The following is a 15,117-nucleotide window of genomic DNA, read 5'->3' on the forward strand; positions in this document are numbered from 1 at the left end:
GGGCTAGAAATTGCTAATGAGAAGTTTTTTACAGGTTTAAGAATTCCCTTTGTGATATCTTACTGCCGTCTTTTGTCCTTTATTGATTGTATTAATGATTCCCTCTAAATGTTTGTTTTACAGATTGAGGAAAGGCCAGAAAAAGACTTTGAGAAGGTAAGAAGGATCTTAAGAATTATTCTCGCAATAGTTCTTTCTTCACGTTCTTTTTCGTAGGTAGAACTCGCAGTAAATGTACAGAAATCTTCTATAAAATCCATTGTGGATTTGAATTGTAGGAGCCTTCTACTACTACTGCATTTTTGAGGACAAACTTTTCAACCTCTGGTCATTCAGATGTTAAGTAGTTGACCATCAACAGCAGTTGGCTGAAATTACTTTAGGCTAAGCCACATGAATACTGTGTTTGTTTATTAGATTGTAGTTATGGTATTATGCAAAAAAAATAATGATAAAAAAAGAGGAAGATACTGCAGTAGTGAGAAATTGGCTTAATGCAAACCCTCAGTACAGTAAAACAGTTCATGTGGCTACTGCTGCAGAGTAGCTACATGTCCATGAAAGGAGAGGAGCTTGGGAGGTAGGCAAAAGCATCTAAAAAATGTATTATTACAAGTTTTGAAAATATCTGGCAAGATGATACTGGCCCCTAAAGAAAGATTTTGTCTAATTAAGCATTAATTATTAGAAGCTGAGTCATGCAAACTCCTCTTACAGTAGTGCTTAAATACATCTGATCTGCCTTTACTCATTAGTTTCCCTTGTTAAATCTTGATCTTTTGATTTTTCTTGGTAGACAGCTACATTTTAATAGAATCTTTAGAAGTGCAAGTGCTAGCGTAATGTGTGTAATTAAAAAAAAACCAAAAACAAAATAAAAAAAAAAACCAAAAAACAACCTCCCCCTCAAATAAAAAAAAAAATCACGCACCCCCCACCCCTCGAAAAACATACAAAAAAACAATGTATCTAGAAAAAAAAAGTTATAACCATTTTTGACTGTGTGTAATTGTAGGGAGCGCGTACTGTCTCAAGTTTATCAGCAGCTACCTTAGCTTCTCTGGGTGGGACTTCTTCACGAAGAGGCAGTGGGGATACATCCATCTCAGCTGATACAGAAGCATCTATTAGAGAAATAAAGGTGAGAAATACTTCAGACTAGCATAAATTATTAAATATCCTTTAGACTTCTTTCCAAAAAAGAAACTGGCTTGTCTCCTACTCCTGATAGTTCTGACAAAATGCATCGTATGCTGTAAATGGCAAGTGAATAGCTTTATTAGAGAGATGCTGCTGGAAGCTAGTGTGTATCACGGGATTATTTGTGTGAAGTCCTACAGCATGTGATAGCAGAACAGGCTGATAATAACAGACACATCTTATCCTAATGTAATGAAATAGGAAGTGGACTCAATATAGCACACTGATAGGACTGAAATAATGCAAGAAGCGCTGCACTTACTGGATGCTAATTTGAGGAGGGGGCTGTATTTTGTAATCTAATTCATGATTCTGTGGAGTTAGACACATTTGAATAGCCTATAACTATGTGATCCAGTGTTCGTATCAGGTGCTATTCTGAGTAGTCCACAGCTAAATTGTTTTTGTAATCTGTTTTTAAATGCTCCATCCTGAAGACTATTTTAAATGGGGAATCTCAATTTGGTTAACCTTCATCCATGTGACTTGCAACTCTTCTGAAATGGCAGCCAGTTAAAACACCTGGAATTTGTATTAGGACTTCAGATACAAGCAGGTCTGTTCCAGTTTCAGCATTGTGAAACAGCTGAAAGAGAGCCATTTGCTGGTGACCGAGGACAAAAGAGAAGAGACAGTGTGAAATAGGGCTTACAATTAAATTTTGTGTGACATACAGTTTTCATAGTCTTTCCTGTATCTCTAGTACAGATGTTTCAGGCTTGCTTTGGCAGCCCTCACCCTTAATACCAGAATTCCTCAAAGAAGGTGATAATCGGTGAAAGGGGTTGAGAAGGGCTGTATGGCTGGAGTATGTAATTGTTGGAGGCTTTGAAGCTGGGTCTGTGTGTTGTCCTTAACATTGAAGATTTCATGTTTTCCAGTCAAGAAGAGCAGAATTAGCATAAACTTCTAAGCAAGAAATGTCAAAGTCTGGCAAGGCTTCAGGTTAGGATCAAACCCCTTAATCTGTGTGGTAGAAATACTTAAATGAGAATTTTGCATACTTGCTGTTCCCTCTCAGCTGCACTTCTGCCCCTTAGTTTCAGTGGCATCATTCATGTTTCTCGCCATTTCTCTCAGGATATCTATGAGTTAAAGGACCAGATTCAGGATGTAGAAGGCAAATACATGCAGGGACTGAAAGAAATGAAGGTACTGGTTTACTGCAGACTGGGAATGTGATCATTAACACTAGCTAAACATTCAGAGAGTCAGTGTGGGACCTAGAACTGACCTTGCATGCTGTGCTTCTGGGAGGGGTTGTAAATTGTGTGAAAAGCATCTCATTAACTGGAAAAGTATCTGTTATGACCTAGACTGATTGTGGTGAGAAATGCTTCCAAATGTTAACTGAAAGGCTGCTGATTACTATTTGTTGCATGCCATTTTTATTGTTTTGAGAAGGTGATAATTTTGTTAGCAAATTGAAATTATTGGGTTTTTTTAATAGTTTCCTAATCCAGGAAACTTCCCAATATTGGAAGATGAACTAGAAGTCATGTCCTGCAGTGCTATAAAAAATCGGAGTTTAAAAGCTTGTATGTTTTTGTTTTGATAAGGTCTAGCATGCCTTTGAAAAGTTGTGCATGTGAGGTGGCAACTGTCATTCTGTTTTCATATTTAGATCACAGAAGACACCCTTAAACAATTATTGTAAAAACTGCACACTCTTCTATCTCAGTTGGCACTAAAGGAGTGCTTACTACTTCCATGAAGCTGTAAAGGGGTTTTGGTGCAACAACTAACTTGTGCATCTGTGTACCACCGCTTCATAAATGAGCAGCAACATCAGCTGCGTTTTTTGGAAAAGGCAGTCTTACAAATATGTGTGTAGAAATCCAAGTGTGTAATGCAGCGTTTATCAGCATTAATTGCAGACTGTGTCATCTGCTCGGTGCTGTGACAGGTGAAGATGCTGCCATCTTGAGTTGTCAATGGAAAAAGAGGAGTTTGGCCCTTTTCCTGTAAAATCTGTTTTTTCCACTGATCACTGTGTAGCAGGTGCAGCAAAATAATCACAGTACATAAAACTTGCAGGGCACTTTTCAGTTCATGTCCCTTAGGCTGCCTTTTGTGGTGATTTGTACCTAGGCTGCATCGCTTGATGCCAAGGCAACACAACAGCATGCTGGAGGAGTGGTGCAGCAACTGCCTTAACTTCTAACTTGCATATACTTCCTTTTCAGCAAATTTCTGAGGCTGCATTATACGGCCGTTTCCAAATCCTGGTGGCTTTCCTGTGCTTGGTGTTTCTCATCCTTGGGCTGGAAAGTGCACCAAAACACAGTTTGTGTTTGGAACTGTACAAATTCATGTCCTTAAAGACAAATTATCTTATTTGTTAATAGAAATGTGAACTAAACTGATTCAGACTTAATTTTGTCTCATAACTGTCACCCGTGTTAAAGGGAGTATATGAAACTCACCTCTGCTTTTAGATGGAATTATTAGAATTACTTAAGTTCCAAGAGAAGTTGCTTGACCTCTAAACTAAAATGTTGATGTGAGTGTCCTCCTTGTTTGTGTATTGGCACTGTTTATGTAACACTTTTATTTCTGTATTAAAATAGTGCAAAATTTGACCACACGATATGGAAAATCACCTTGATCTTTATTTTGCCATCATTTGTTTTTATAAATATCTCCGTATCTTATATTCAGGTCAAGTTGATAGGAGGGGTTTTCAAGACGCTGGGTATTGTATCTTACAGAGTAAATTTGTGAAGAAGGGTTGTGAGATAGGAAACCTAATGAAAAATGATGCATCAGGTCCCAAAAGCTGCAGCTTTTTCACAGCAAATTCTAATTCCTGAGTCAGTGTATTTACTGGTTCTCACACTGCAGGGATCCCTGAAATTTCTGTGAAATGCATTAATTTCAGGCCTAAGGCATCTAAAATGATCTTATATCAAGGCCAGTTTACCTTTAAAAAAAAAAAATTCCAATTTGTCATCTCGAGCAGCTGCTTTGAGCTGCCAGTATGCAGGGGCGGGGGGAGGAGGAAGGAAGAAAACCCTGAGAAGGCAGAAGCTGAAGCAGCAGAGAACAGGAAACGTTTTATCCATCCTGAGGTAAGGTTCCTTGCTTGTAGACAGAAGTCTGGTGGGAACAGAGGGGAGGCCATCCTCACCTTGAGAAAGTTGGTAAGCCTCTCTAGCACATGATTGGCATTGGTTTCCATAGGAGTAATTAACATTCTTGTGGTTTAGTATTTAATTTTCTTGTTGAAGGTCTTGACTGGCAAAGTGTCCTTTATAACTGACTCTGTGGCTGCTTATTCTTTGCAGGACTCTCTAGCCGAAGTTGAAGAGAAGTATAAAAAGGCTATGGTGTCAAATGCTCAACTAGACAATGAAAAAACAAATTTCATGTACCAAGTAGATACCCTGAAGGATGCACTCTTAGAGTTAGAAGAACAGCTGGCAGAATCCAGGCGGCAATATGAAGAAAAAAGTAAAGTATGTATATAGCTATGGCATGTTATTTAACAGAGGGGTGTTGGGGGGGGGGGGGGCAGAGACCTTTGGGAGGAGACAACTTAATTACTATTCAAGATTTTAAATAAGTTTTATTTAAACTGTTTTAGTTATTGTGAAAGCAAGTGGAATAGCAGCACATCGTGTGTTTTGCGATCGTAAATATGGGAATCATCCCTAAGTTCCTGTGTTATAAAGCAATTGCTGAAGAAGTGAAGAAATGTTTTTATATAGTAAAGCTACATTGATATTATCACATGTCCTTTTATATCCCATTTTTAAAATAAATACAAAAGATTTGTTCATAGTGACTTCTGGAGCATTTTTAGAGAGTCTCTTCCAAAGCCCTCTGAGAGAGTTGTGCAGTTTATATAGTTAAGGCAGCTATGTGGTTGAGTGTTGTTAAGTTTTATGTGCAGCATCTGACAGTGAGTTGGTGTTAAATAATAAAGCTGTGGCTTACGTTAGCTGTTCAGAACTGGCATTTTAGCTTGGGGCATTTGACCTAGTGCACTTCAAAACACATAGTTCCTAGAAGATAGTGTGGGGGTTTATTTTGGTTTTTTGGTTTTTTAGAGTCCACAATGTCTAGGTAACTTTTAGGACACAGCTGTGTAGAAAGATTGGGTTAAATTCCCATCCATTCATCTCTGAAGTCTGTAGGACCTAAGTGTAAGAGCTATTGATGGCCAGCCTGCTGCCTAGCTTATGAAACTGGCTAAACTATGTCTGTCATTTCTATATTTTATGGAATAATACTTTCTTGAAAAAAGGACAAATAAGATAAAAATTGTACTCTTGTGGGACTGTGATTAGAGGAATATTCAAGAATTGCATTGTAGTAAACATTTTCATTGTGTTTAGGCTTATTTTCTCTTTTTTCCTGTGGGATGCTATTTTTGATTAATAAAAATGTAATTAATATTTCATTATTCATAGGAATTTGAGAGGGAGAAGCATGCTCATAGCATACTGCAGTTTCAGTTCACAGAAATCAAAGAGGCTTTGAAGCAAAGAGAAGAAATGCTTGCAGTAAGTAACTTTTTTTTTTATGACTTCTTTGATTGGTGTGTTGGCGGTTAGCAGTAGGAGTGTAGAAGGTGAAGCATGGAGAATTTTATTCCCTACTCAAATATCTCACCTGAAGAAATCTTAGTATGTCAGGCTGAACAGGTTCAGAGCTGGCTAATGGAAATAATACTTTCATAAGTATTATCTGAAGTTGGACTGTTTTGCCTTGTCCGTAAGATGATACAAGCTGTGTTTTGAACAGCTGTTTGTGGAGATGCAGGGGAAACTGATGGAACGGTCTAACTTGTTTTAAGTCATTTCATGGACAGTAAGATTATTTTCAGGAGCATAGGCTTAGTTGAGATGTCAGAAACTGTGAACCTGTGCATGCAGATACTCTTTAGCACCTGACTTTTTTCATTCTTTGGCATCACTGCAATCTTGACCTTCTTTGTTAATCTGTTACCTGCTTTCTGTCTTCTTGTTTTGCTCCCGTCTCTCAGGAAATCCAACAGCTGCAACAGAAACAGCAGAGCTATGTCAGGGAAATTTCTGATCTTCAGGAGACAATAGAGTGGAAAGACAAAAAAATAGGGGTAGGACTGTCAGCTTCTGAAATGCATTCAGAGTGGCACTGTCATTCTCCAGCTGATCCCGCTTTTGCAAAACCTCATGAATAAAATCCTCCTCAGTGACCTTGCTTGGTGTGGCTGTCTTACTAAATTACCCGTGAACTAGCAAATAGCAAATTTTGTCTTTGGCCAGTATCATAAAATCCAAGAAGAATTTAGCAGCTGGTCTGATTTCAAAACCTAGGGTAATTTATTTGCTGTGGTGCATAATTTGTATTTGCCATATTGAGAAAGGAAGTGCTATTTATAACGCAATTCCATCAGCACTGAATTTTCGCTTATTCAGATGTAATCTGCAGACTGAGCAGAAACTGGAGTGGGATGAAGACGCAACAGAGCTATTTATGGGCTATTGGGATGAAAGCCTCCATGTCTCCCTTGCTTCTCATCCCTTCCCACACTCCATCAAAGCCAAATGGAAACCCACTCTTAAAGAAAAGCATGGCTTTCTTTTCTAACCATGGGCACTGAAAGACTTTCTGAATATAAGAGAAAGAAATCTGATAACTTGCCCGTGCTTACGATGTCCAGCAACTTGCAACTCCAAATTGTTTAATTTCTGTTTCTGTTCTGTTTGTACTTACATAGACCTATTGGGGGGGATTCAGTAGCAAAATATGCATTTGCACATGGTACGTCCCAGTCTAAAGATGACTTAATGGCAGCTTGCAAATTAATTGAGATCTACTGCACCCATGGTGGTAGCCCATGGAATAAAAGGGCTATTAAAATCCACTTTCATTCCCTTCTATTAACACTTGGGAATGGCACTGGGTTTTCAATGTGTGTGTTGAAGTAATAAGGACATGAATTAACTTGTCTAGCAGAGAAGAATGAAAAGTGGATCCTCATTTGAAGGATCCCTAATGAAAGATTGGACTCTGGATGTCTTTAGCAGGAATTCCTGGTTATTGAATAAGCTGTGCATTTCTTGGATTTGAAGCTTATCTGTGTGTTTGTAAACTTGGTCCTTTAACCTGTAAACTTTACCTTTTTCATACATGCTGATTCCATCAGTCTGCGAATATCTTAAATCTACTCATGCTTGTTTACACTTGCTGTTCATGGTCTTTACTTGTCTCCCTTCCTTTCTTCATATCTCCTCGCCCTCTGTCTGTGTTGGGAACTCAGGCGTTAGAGAGGCAGAAAGATTTCTTTGATTCCATAAGGAGTGAGCGGGATGACCTTAGAGATGAAGTGGTTGTGCTGAAGGAGCAACTGAAGGTATGCAAGAGGAATAAAATAAACTTATATTCCACTGTTGACCTTTTCCTCCTGTGTGTTTTTGCAGAAAACATAAATCTAGCTCACTAGCAGCGATTCCATGTGTCCTGTAAGTTGCTATTTCAGGGATTTTCAGTATGAAGTCCTTCCCTCTAATATTGACTGTGAGCTTTTAGTATAGACTATAGTATTAAGTAGTTGCTTTTGTGGGAGATGCTTCTCTGAGGGACACTTTATGCAGCAGATTTACATTTACAAAAAACCTGGGATCACATGCTTTCTATCATAAAGGCTAAACTGAGAACTGTAATATTCTGTGCTCTTTTCTGACTTCCAGCCATGTTTAATGGAGCAATTAAAGCAATTGTTTATTCAGAATATCAAGAACACTTGAACAATCCTCCCCTTTCTGAGCAGCAGGCTCTAAAGCATTGCTTTTGCTTCTCCACAGAAACATGGAATAATCCCAGACTCTGACATAGCCACCAACGGGGAGACGTCAGACATTCCTGATAATGAAGGACACTTGGATTCTTCCAAGACTGTTCCAGGCACAACTCAGGCATTAAAGGCAGGAGGAGATGGGACGCTAGGTAAGTGCTGTATTGTCCCTTCATGTCTTCCTGTCTGTCCATCCATCCATTCATTCATCTTTGCTTGGAGTTTGGGCATTTGTTAGTGGGACAATTAACGCATCACGCAGCATGCTACTTGTTGAATCACTTCCTGTGCATTTTTCTGCTTAATATCGATTACCACTTCAAGTATGTTGTGCAGTTTCCTGCAAAGGCAGGGTTCATTTCCCATTCAAGGCAACAAAGGACGAAAATACAAATATTCCATTACAGATAAGTAGCCATCATTGAGATTACTATTTAAACCCTGCATCTGAAAATTGTCCCAGAATAATCCGACTGTTGTGCAATATTTTTCAGCACATACCTTAAAGAATCAGGAAAAAAAGCTTTTTAGTTTCCTATAAAGAACTTGTACGTTGGTTCATTGATACACAGGAGAACTGCAAGTGTCTGCTGAACAACAGTGCTGTACTATTAAGCAGTTAATCATAATACTTACTCATTTTTTACTTGTTGGTTTAACACTTAAATTCAAAGAACAGAAACAAGATGGATAGCATTAGGAAGGAGAAATCTGGCTGGCAAAAACACTCTTTTTACGCAGTTGTGGTGAATGGCCACTCTGAAACTTTTATACTAGTGTAAGGAAAGGAAATAATACATTTGGTTATGGGGGGTGTTTTGTTTGTTTTTCTAAATGAACATGCTAATAAATAGCAAGAGGCAGCCAACTGTTGTAAATGCAAGTTACCTTGCTTCGAGCTGTTTTTTCTTAATCAGTTTTTGTGTGGAAACAATACAGAACATGAAAACCAAGGTAAGGGTGTATTTTTAAGTGTAATACGTTTTCTAACTCTCCTTATCCTGTTTTTTTGAAATAGCTACAACATAGACCCAAAAGCTAACTGCTGAAACCACAAACATTTGTTTTTATATCCGTTGCTTCTAAATCTAAGTTGAAGAAAAGCTGTTACCTAAAATAAAAAAAAAAAAGGTAAAGTTTATATCCAAAAAACCCCACAGAAGTTCCCATCCCTTTGGGTGGATGAAGTGGCTGTAAGGGCCACCAAGTACTTGAGCTTTGATTGGTGTTGGTAATGCTAAACAGCTGAACCATTCGCTTGCCAATCAGATTTTATGTTCAGTTTGTCATGATGCATCACTGATGATGCCTGTTTATGATACTTAGGAGCAAAATATTACAGAATAATCTTTCATTGCTTCATTATAATGGCATCAGACATTCATGCATGCATAAAGTGGTGTCAGGGTTAAAGCTGTAGAGAGCAGTGCTGAGGGAAAAATCATCTTTACTTCTAGTGTTACATCTGCAGGTATTACTGTTAAATTGCACTGCTTGAAACAGTTGTTCTCATCTACAAAAGCTGTAATTCACACAGCCAAGAGCATAAATTTTTTACTTTATGAAGATACAAGCCAGCACCAGAGACTTCTTGCTTTGAGAGGGTGGTGGTGAATTTCACTGATCAAAAACCCCAGACCCTTACTAATTCAATCGCTGCTTTGCCTCACGTAATTGGCAAAAGCTGATCTCTTATTAACCTATTCTTTGATTCATTCTCTTTCGGGTTTTAAATGGGGAGGTAAGTGCAGTGGTCTGGTCCCTTCAACTTTCTCAATGGTCTTTTAGGCAAAGCCAATGAAGTGGACATGAAAAATGAGATTTTGGAGGATGTGGGGAAAAGAGAAATCTTGCAGAATACTGAGCATGAGGAACACAGAGAGGAGTCTGAGGAGCAGGAAGTACAGACATTGCATGCTGATGAAAATGCAAAGGCAGAAAAAATGGTTGAAGAATGTGATGCCTTGTCAACAGTGATGTTATCAGACAGTAGGTGTACAGAACAAATTGTAAGCCTTACTGAACGTGTATCAGGGAGCACTTCTTCAAATGGTGATAGTGACGCAGATGATTTGAGAAAGGTGACAGAGTCTGCAGGCACAGCAGTCCAGCAGCCTGTTAGTATGGAGGCTGAACACTGTGACTTAAATGCAAGGATAAATCAGAACTCTGATCTGGGTGCTCTGCAAGTTCATCGGATTTTTGAGACTCCTCAGGAAATGCATGGTGACTTCAGTACAGAGCATGAACTGGAATACGCTGCACCCAAACAGGAAGAACAAGAGGATCTTAAAACTAGGTGTGCCTTGAGTGATAATGAAATGGATCAAGAAGCTGACATTACAAGTGAGAGCTGTGAGCTGGTTTCTGACCAGGCAGGGCTACCGGAGATTACACTAGCAGGCATGCTTAGCAAAGAGGTAAATGTGGAGAGTCACACTGAAGAACTCCAGCATTCAGAAGAAAGTGCTGAAAACAACGTTACAAATGTCTCGGAGGAAAAACTTGCTGAAAGCAAAGGCTGCACTGATGCAAGAACCGATGAAACGGCAGGTTATAGAGCTGAAGAAGAAAATGAGGTTGGAAACGCAGCTCAGATTCAGACAAGGGAAACGGAGTCTGTGGGTTTGGAGGAGACACGACGATGTGAAAGTGGTGTCCCAGCAGATACAATTGAAAAGGAAGGTGGAGGATATCAGGCACATATCCAACCAGTTTTTTCAGAGGACAGTTCTTCAGCATCATCAGAGGAACAAAACATGCAAAATAAAACTGAGCTTGAAAATGCTACGGCTAAAATGGACAGACAGAAGGCAATATTAGTAAAAGAGTTAGAGATGTGTTCAGATTCTGCAGGAACAGGTAGGCAAGATAAGGCATCTGTGGAGGCTGTAGGCTGTATTACTGAGGGAAAAGAAAGTGTGCTGCAGCAGGCAGAGCCAGACGCAGACGTTGTGAAGGAGGTGATGGCTCAGGAAACCAGTTTAGACCCAAGTCTTTTAGATGACAAAATTAAGAAGTCAGAATTGGAAACAGGGGATGAGTCTGGGAAGGAAAAGGGAAGTAGGAGAGAATGGGTAGAAGATTTAAAGCCAGAGGTAGAAGTTCAAACAGTTCAGTGTAATGAAGAAACAATGGGGGATACAGTGGGAGAGAAAAATACCCCTTTAGACCACGAAGTGCAGAATGTCGTTAAACAAGAGGAAGGTGAATCCAAAGAGGAGTCAGCTGTAGTTGTTAGTGTAACTGCTGAAAACAAAGTTGATAAAGAAACACTGGAAGAAAATGAGCAAGACTTAAAGCTTGCAGGCCACCATGGTGGTGGATTTGTTTCTGAGGAAGGTGCAGATAATTCCCTGGCACAGAAAGCAGAGCAGGATGAAAATGTTAGTGAAAAAGTTGAACTGGAGGGTCAAGCAGAGGAAGGACTGGAAGATGATGGTGATGCATTTGATTTTGATGAGGAGTCAAAACAGATACTAGAAACTGGTGAAAAATGTGATGGAGAGAAAGCTGATACACAGAAAGAAGAGGGTGGTGGAGCAAATGGTGCTGTTGGAAAAATTGCCCAAACAGGTGAAGCTGGAGAAGGAACAAACAAAATAGAAACTGAAGATGACAGCTTGCAGCATAAAGAAGGAGATGAGCTTGAAGAAACAGGGCTCTTGCAAGGGGAATCATCATGGAAAACTGATGAGAAGACTGATGTGATGGAAGATGAAATCAAATCATCAAACTCTACTAAAGTGGGAAAAATACCAGATGAAAAAGTTTTGGAACAGGATTTGGAAAGTGCTGACAATAACAAGGATGAAAGCAAGGAGGATTTGCAGGGTGGTAGAAGGGGTAAGGGTAAATCCAGAGATGACTGTACAATATCATAAGTTCAAAGTCTCAAGACTACATGAGTTATATGCCATTTGATCAGCCCCAGTACAGAAGCATGCACTTTGCACAATACATCAGACCTTAGGAATACGCTTAAAGTTTTGTCTTTATAGGTAACTCTCATCATAATACAACGTTATATGAAGTGGTAATTATGCAAGTATTAAATTATTCACTGACATACCTAGCCATAAGTAATCGTGCATGGGTTTGGTTTGCTGTTTCTCAGGTTAAAAGTTTTATCACCAAAAGAGCAAGCTTTGCAAATCAACTATTCAGACTGTCTTGCAATTAAAGTACTTTTAGTGTGGATAACTGCTGCTGAGGAATTTCTATAGGAAATTATATTTTTGTCTAGCCTAGATGATAGGTGTCTTGAATGTACTTATGTGCATTGGACCTTTGAACTTATATGCATACTTCTGCGTACTTACATGCATTAGGTCTACAGGAAGCACATTAACACTTCATGAAGGAACTCGGTAGATCAGCAACACTGATCTGATGTTGAAACTTCTTTCTGCATTATTAAAGCCTTGGAACCAATTTATTTTTTACTGTGGAAAAGATACTCTTATTCCACTTGGTGTGTATTTCTAATATGGTCATATTCCAAAGTATAGTTAGATCACTGTGAATCTGCATAGTCTAAACACTTTGGAAGAACAGTTTGAGGAAAATGTAACATACAGGTCTTAGTTTGCTGAAAGGAATGAATATATACGTGTTTACTTCTTCTAGGCACTTTGTACCACAATAGGCCTTTTGCACCATGTCTCACATGGGTTTATTTTTTCTGAAGAAAGTGTCAATATACACTGTAATGTGTACTTCAACTTGCTATCAAGTACTGCCTAGCTATGAATATATTAAATATCTATTTTTCCAAGTATATTTTTGTTTAAAGTTGCATTTCCTTACTGCATTGTATTTTTTTTGAAAACTATGATTCTGAAAGAATGTTTTTGTCTCTGAAAAATTCTTACCTCTTCCTTTCTGGAAAGAAGATGACTTTGCATGTCTTAATTCTTGTTGGATATTGGACCAAAGATGATTGTTGTGTATACTAGCCCCCATGCCTTTTTGAAAAGCTGGATTGCTTTGAATTACTGGTATTGATTAGACCCTTTGATACCATTGGTGTATATTTTTTCTTGCATCATTGATAGTGTTCGGGATGCGTATTTTAAGTATGCATATTTTGCATACTTAAAACAAGGTTAAATGAATTTTTTAAGCAATGAATGTCCCAGGGAAATGGGGATTGAGGAGCTGGGGAGGGGGCTATGGAAGGCTGTACTTTGTGTTGATGTTACACAGTTGATGAAGCACAGACTGCAAAATTTCAAGATGTATATCAAAATGTACTGAGCTGTATATAATTGAAATAAACATATTTTATACTTTCAATTGCCTGTCTAGAGCACTGTTTATAAATCTGCATAAATATTTATTTGAATCTATATAGTGTCAAATACATTTTTCTGCAGCTTTGTTAAATTTACGGTGTTGTGCTACATAACTAGAAGAGCTGTTTTACTGGGAACAGGCAGGCTGTTCTGAATAGCTGCTTGGGGCTGCTGGTGTGACTTCATGGGATGTCTTCTCACCCTCCCAAGTACAGTTTACCCTTTTTATTTGCATCAGGACCAATTACTTGCTGGGCCACACATTATGCAAGTCATACAGATTAAAACCAGCTGCTTCTCACCCCATGCTCCCCTCCAAGCAGGAAGAGACATTCAGGATCTGTGGCTGATTAGGGGATGTTAGGTCAACTGTACCACTGAAGCAGCACCCTAGTTAGCAATACCTCAAGTCAACCACAATGCCAAGGTAACACGAGTAGTTTTTTACTTACAAACAGGCCTGTGCAATAGCACTGGTAACCACTACCCTTCCCTCTCTGTGTCCTGCTTTCCCAGGCCTTCCCAGGGCCCAGCTCCATGCATCAGCCCTCTGTTAAGCTCCTTTGCTTAGGAAAACCATGAATTGGTGCAGTGAGTAGCCTGGGAATCGTTATCAAAGTGAAATTTAAGTGAGATGAATGTCACACTCCAATTATTCATTGTAGTATCTTTGTACAGCCATTATCCTTATTTCACATACAGATGAGAATTTTAATTAGCTGTCCTAATTCAGTAGATTGCTTTTTTTCTGCTCACCGCTTCTCAAGGTCCTCAGATCCTTGATATGTTGGAAAAATGTCTCCTAAATGCAAAATTAAGGTGACTCTGCAGAGATACCTATTAAAGTTAGTGTTCTGTGTTCGTGTGGTTTCAAGATAAGTGAAACCTAAGAGACTTTCATCTATACATGCAGAAAACTTTTCTACATGAATGGCCATTTTAGCAAACTGATTTTTGATGTGGTCTTGTGAATCCTGCTGCCAGCATGTCATCTGTCACAGTGGGGTGCATAGATGTCTATAATGAGGGGAGAGAGAACTGATGGTGAGGTGAGATTTGAAGGTTCATCCCAAAATGCTGACATCCGTTTTGCAGGGAAGGAGGTTGTGAGGAGCTGATCACTGGAAGCTGCAGGAGGTGTCCTTTCTTCAGGCAGGCATTTCACCCCACAGTGGTGGTTGTTAATGAAAGTTACTTAGCGGTGTGCACAACTAAGTTATTTTCAGGAACAAGGTGGATTATTTGGCCCTTTTGGAGTCAGTAAGTTCAGGCTAATTTTGTAGTGGCCTAGAGGTTTCCTTCTGCATCAGTCCTCGTTCTCTTTCTGAAACTTAGAACTTAATTTTTTGGTCTCTGCTGACTTGTGACTCCTAACTCTCTGTCCAAGTCTGAATATCTCAGACCTTTCTTTTACTATTTGCTCTCCTCATTGACCTTTATTTTTCCTCTCAGTCTTTCATCTTTTACAGAATTTGTCTTAAACTTCCTTTTCTTCCCATATAGATATGTGAAATTGTTTTATGATTTTGAAGGGGGTTGTACTTGTAAATTTCTTACTCGTGATAGTTTACAAAAATGTGGCTTGTTTGTTGTTTTTGTTCATTTTGTTTTTCCATAGCAATGCTCAGGTGTAACAATGTTGGGAGTGTTACAAATGGCTAAAAAAAAAATTAAAAAAAAAAATAGGACTTGAGGAGGTTCAAAATGAACGCATAGAACTGCGGAACTGGAATGTCACTTTAAGATCTGTATTTGGGTATTGCATCAGAAGCCAAGGTAAAGGTTTTATTTGGTTCTTTAGAATGACGACTGGTGTATGGGAACTTGTATACCCAG

The 15,117-nt window shown here is 38.9% G+C and overlaps 1 protein-coding gene across 26 annotated transcripts in view; it reads left to right on the forward strand.

Moving 5' to 3' along the window:
* LRRFIP1 (LRR binding FLII interacting protein 1) overlaps window positions 1–15,117 on the forward strand; it is a 112,088-nt gene that overhangs the window by 88,844 nt on the left and 8,127 nt on the right. For 16 of the 26 annotated variants that reach the window (XM_055717888.1, XM_055717891.1, XM_055717894.1 and 13 more), the window contains 8 exons: window positions 124–156; window positions 1,016–1,141; window positions 4,488–4,658; window positions 5,616–5,708; window positions 6,191–6,283; window positions 7,451–7,543; window positions 7,995–8,136; window positions 9,773–13,282. In XM_055717888.1, coding sequence (XP_055573863.1) covers window positions 124–156; window positions 1,016–1,141; window positions 4,488–4,658; window positions 5,616–5,708; window positions 6,191–6,283; window positions 7,451–7,543; window positions 7,995–8,136; window positions 9,773–11,868 — 2,847 coding nt within the window. In that variant the 3' untranslated portion in view covers window positions 11,869–13,282. Of the gene's footprint in view, window positions 1–123; window positions 157–1,015; window positions 1,142–2,280; window positions 2,353–4,487; window positions 4,659–5,615; window positions 5,709–6,190; window positions 6,284–7,450; window positions 7,544–7,994; window positions 8,137–9,772; window positions 13,283–15,117 lie in introns of those variants that run through there. The other 10 variants (XM_055717910.1, XM_055717897.1, XM_055717908.1 and 7 more) reach the window with 5 other exon arrangements.

Source organism: Falco cherrug, chromosome 8 (assembly GCF_023634085.1).
Source record: "Falco cherrug isolate bFalChe1 chromosome 8, bFalChe1.pri, whole genome shotgun sequence".
Taxonomy (NCBI): domain Eukaryota; kingdom Metazoa; phylum Chordata; class Aves; order Falconiformes; family Falconidae; genus Falco; species Falco cherrug.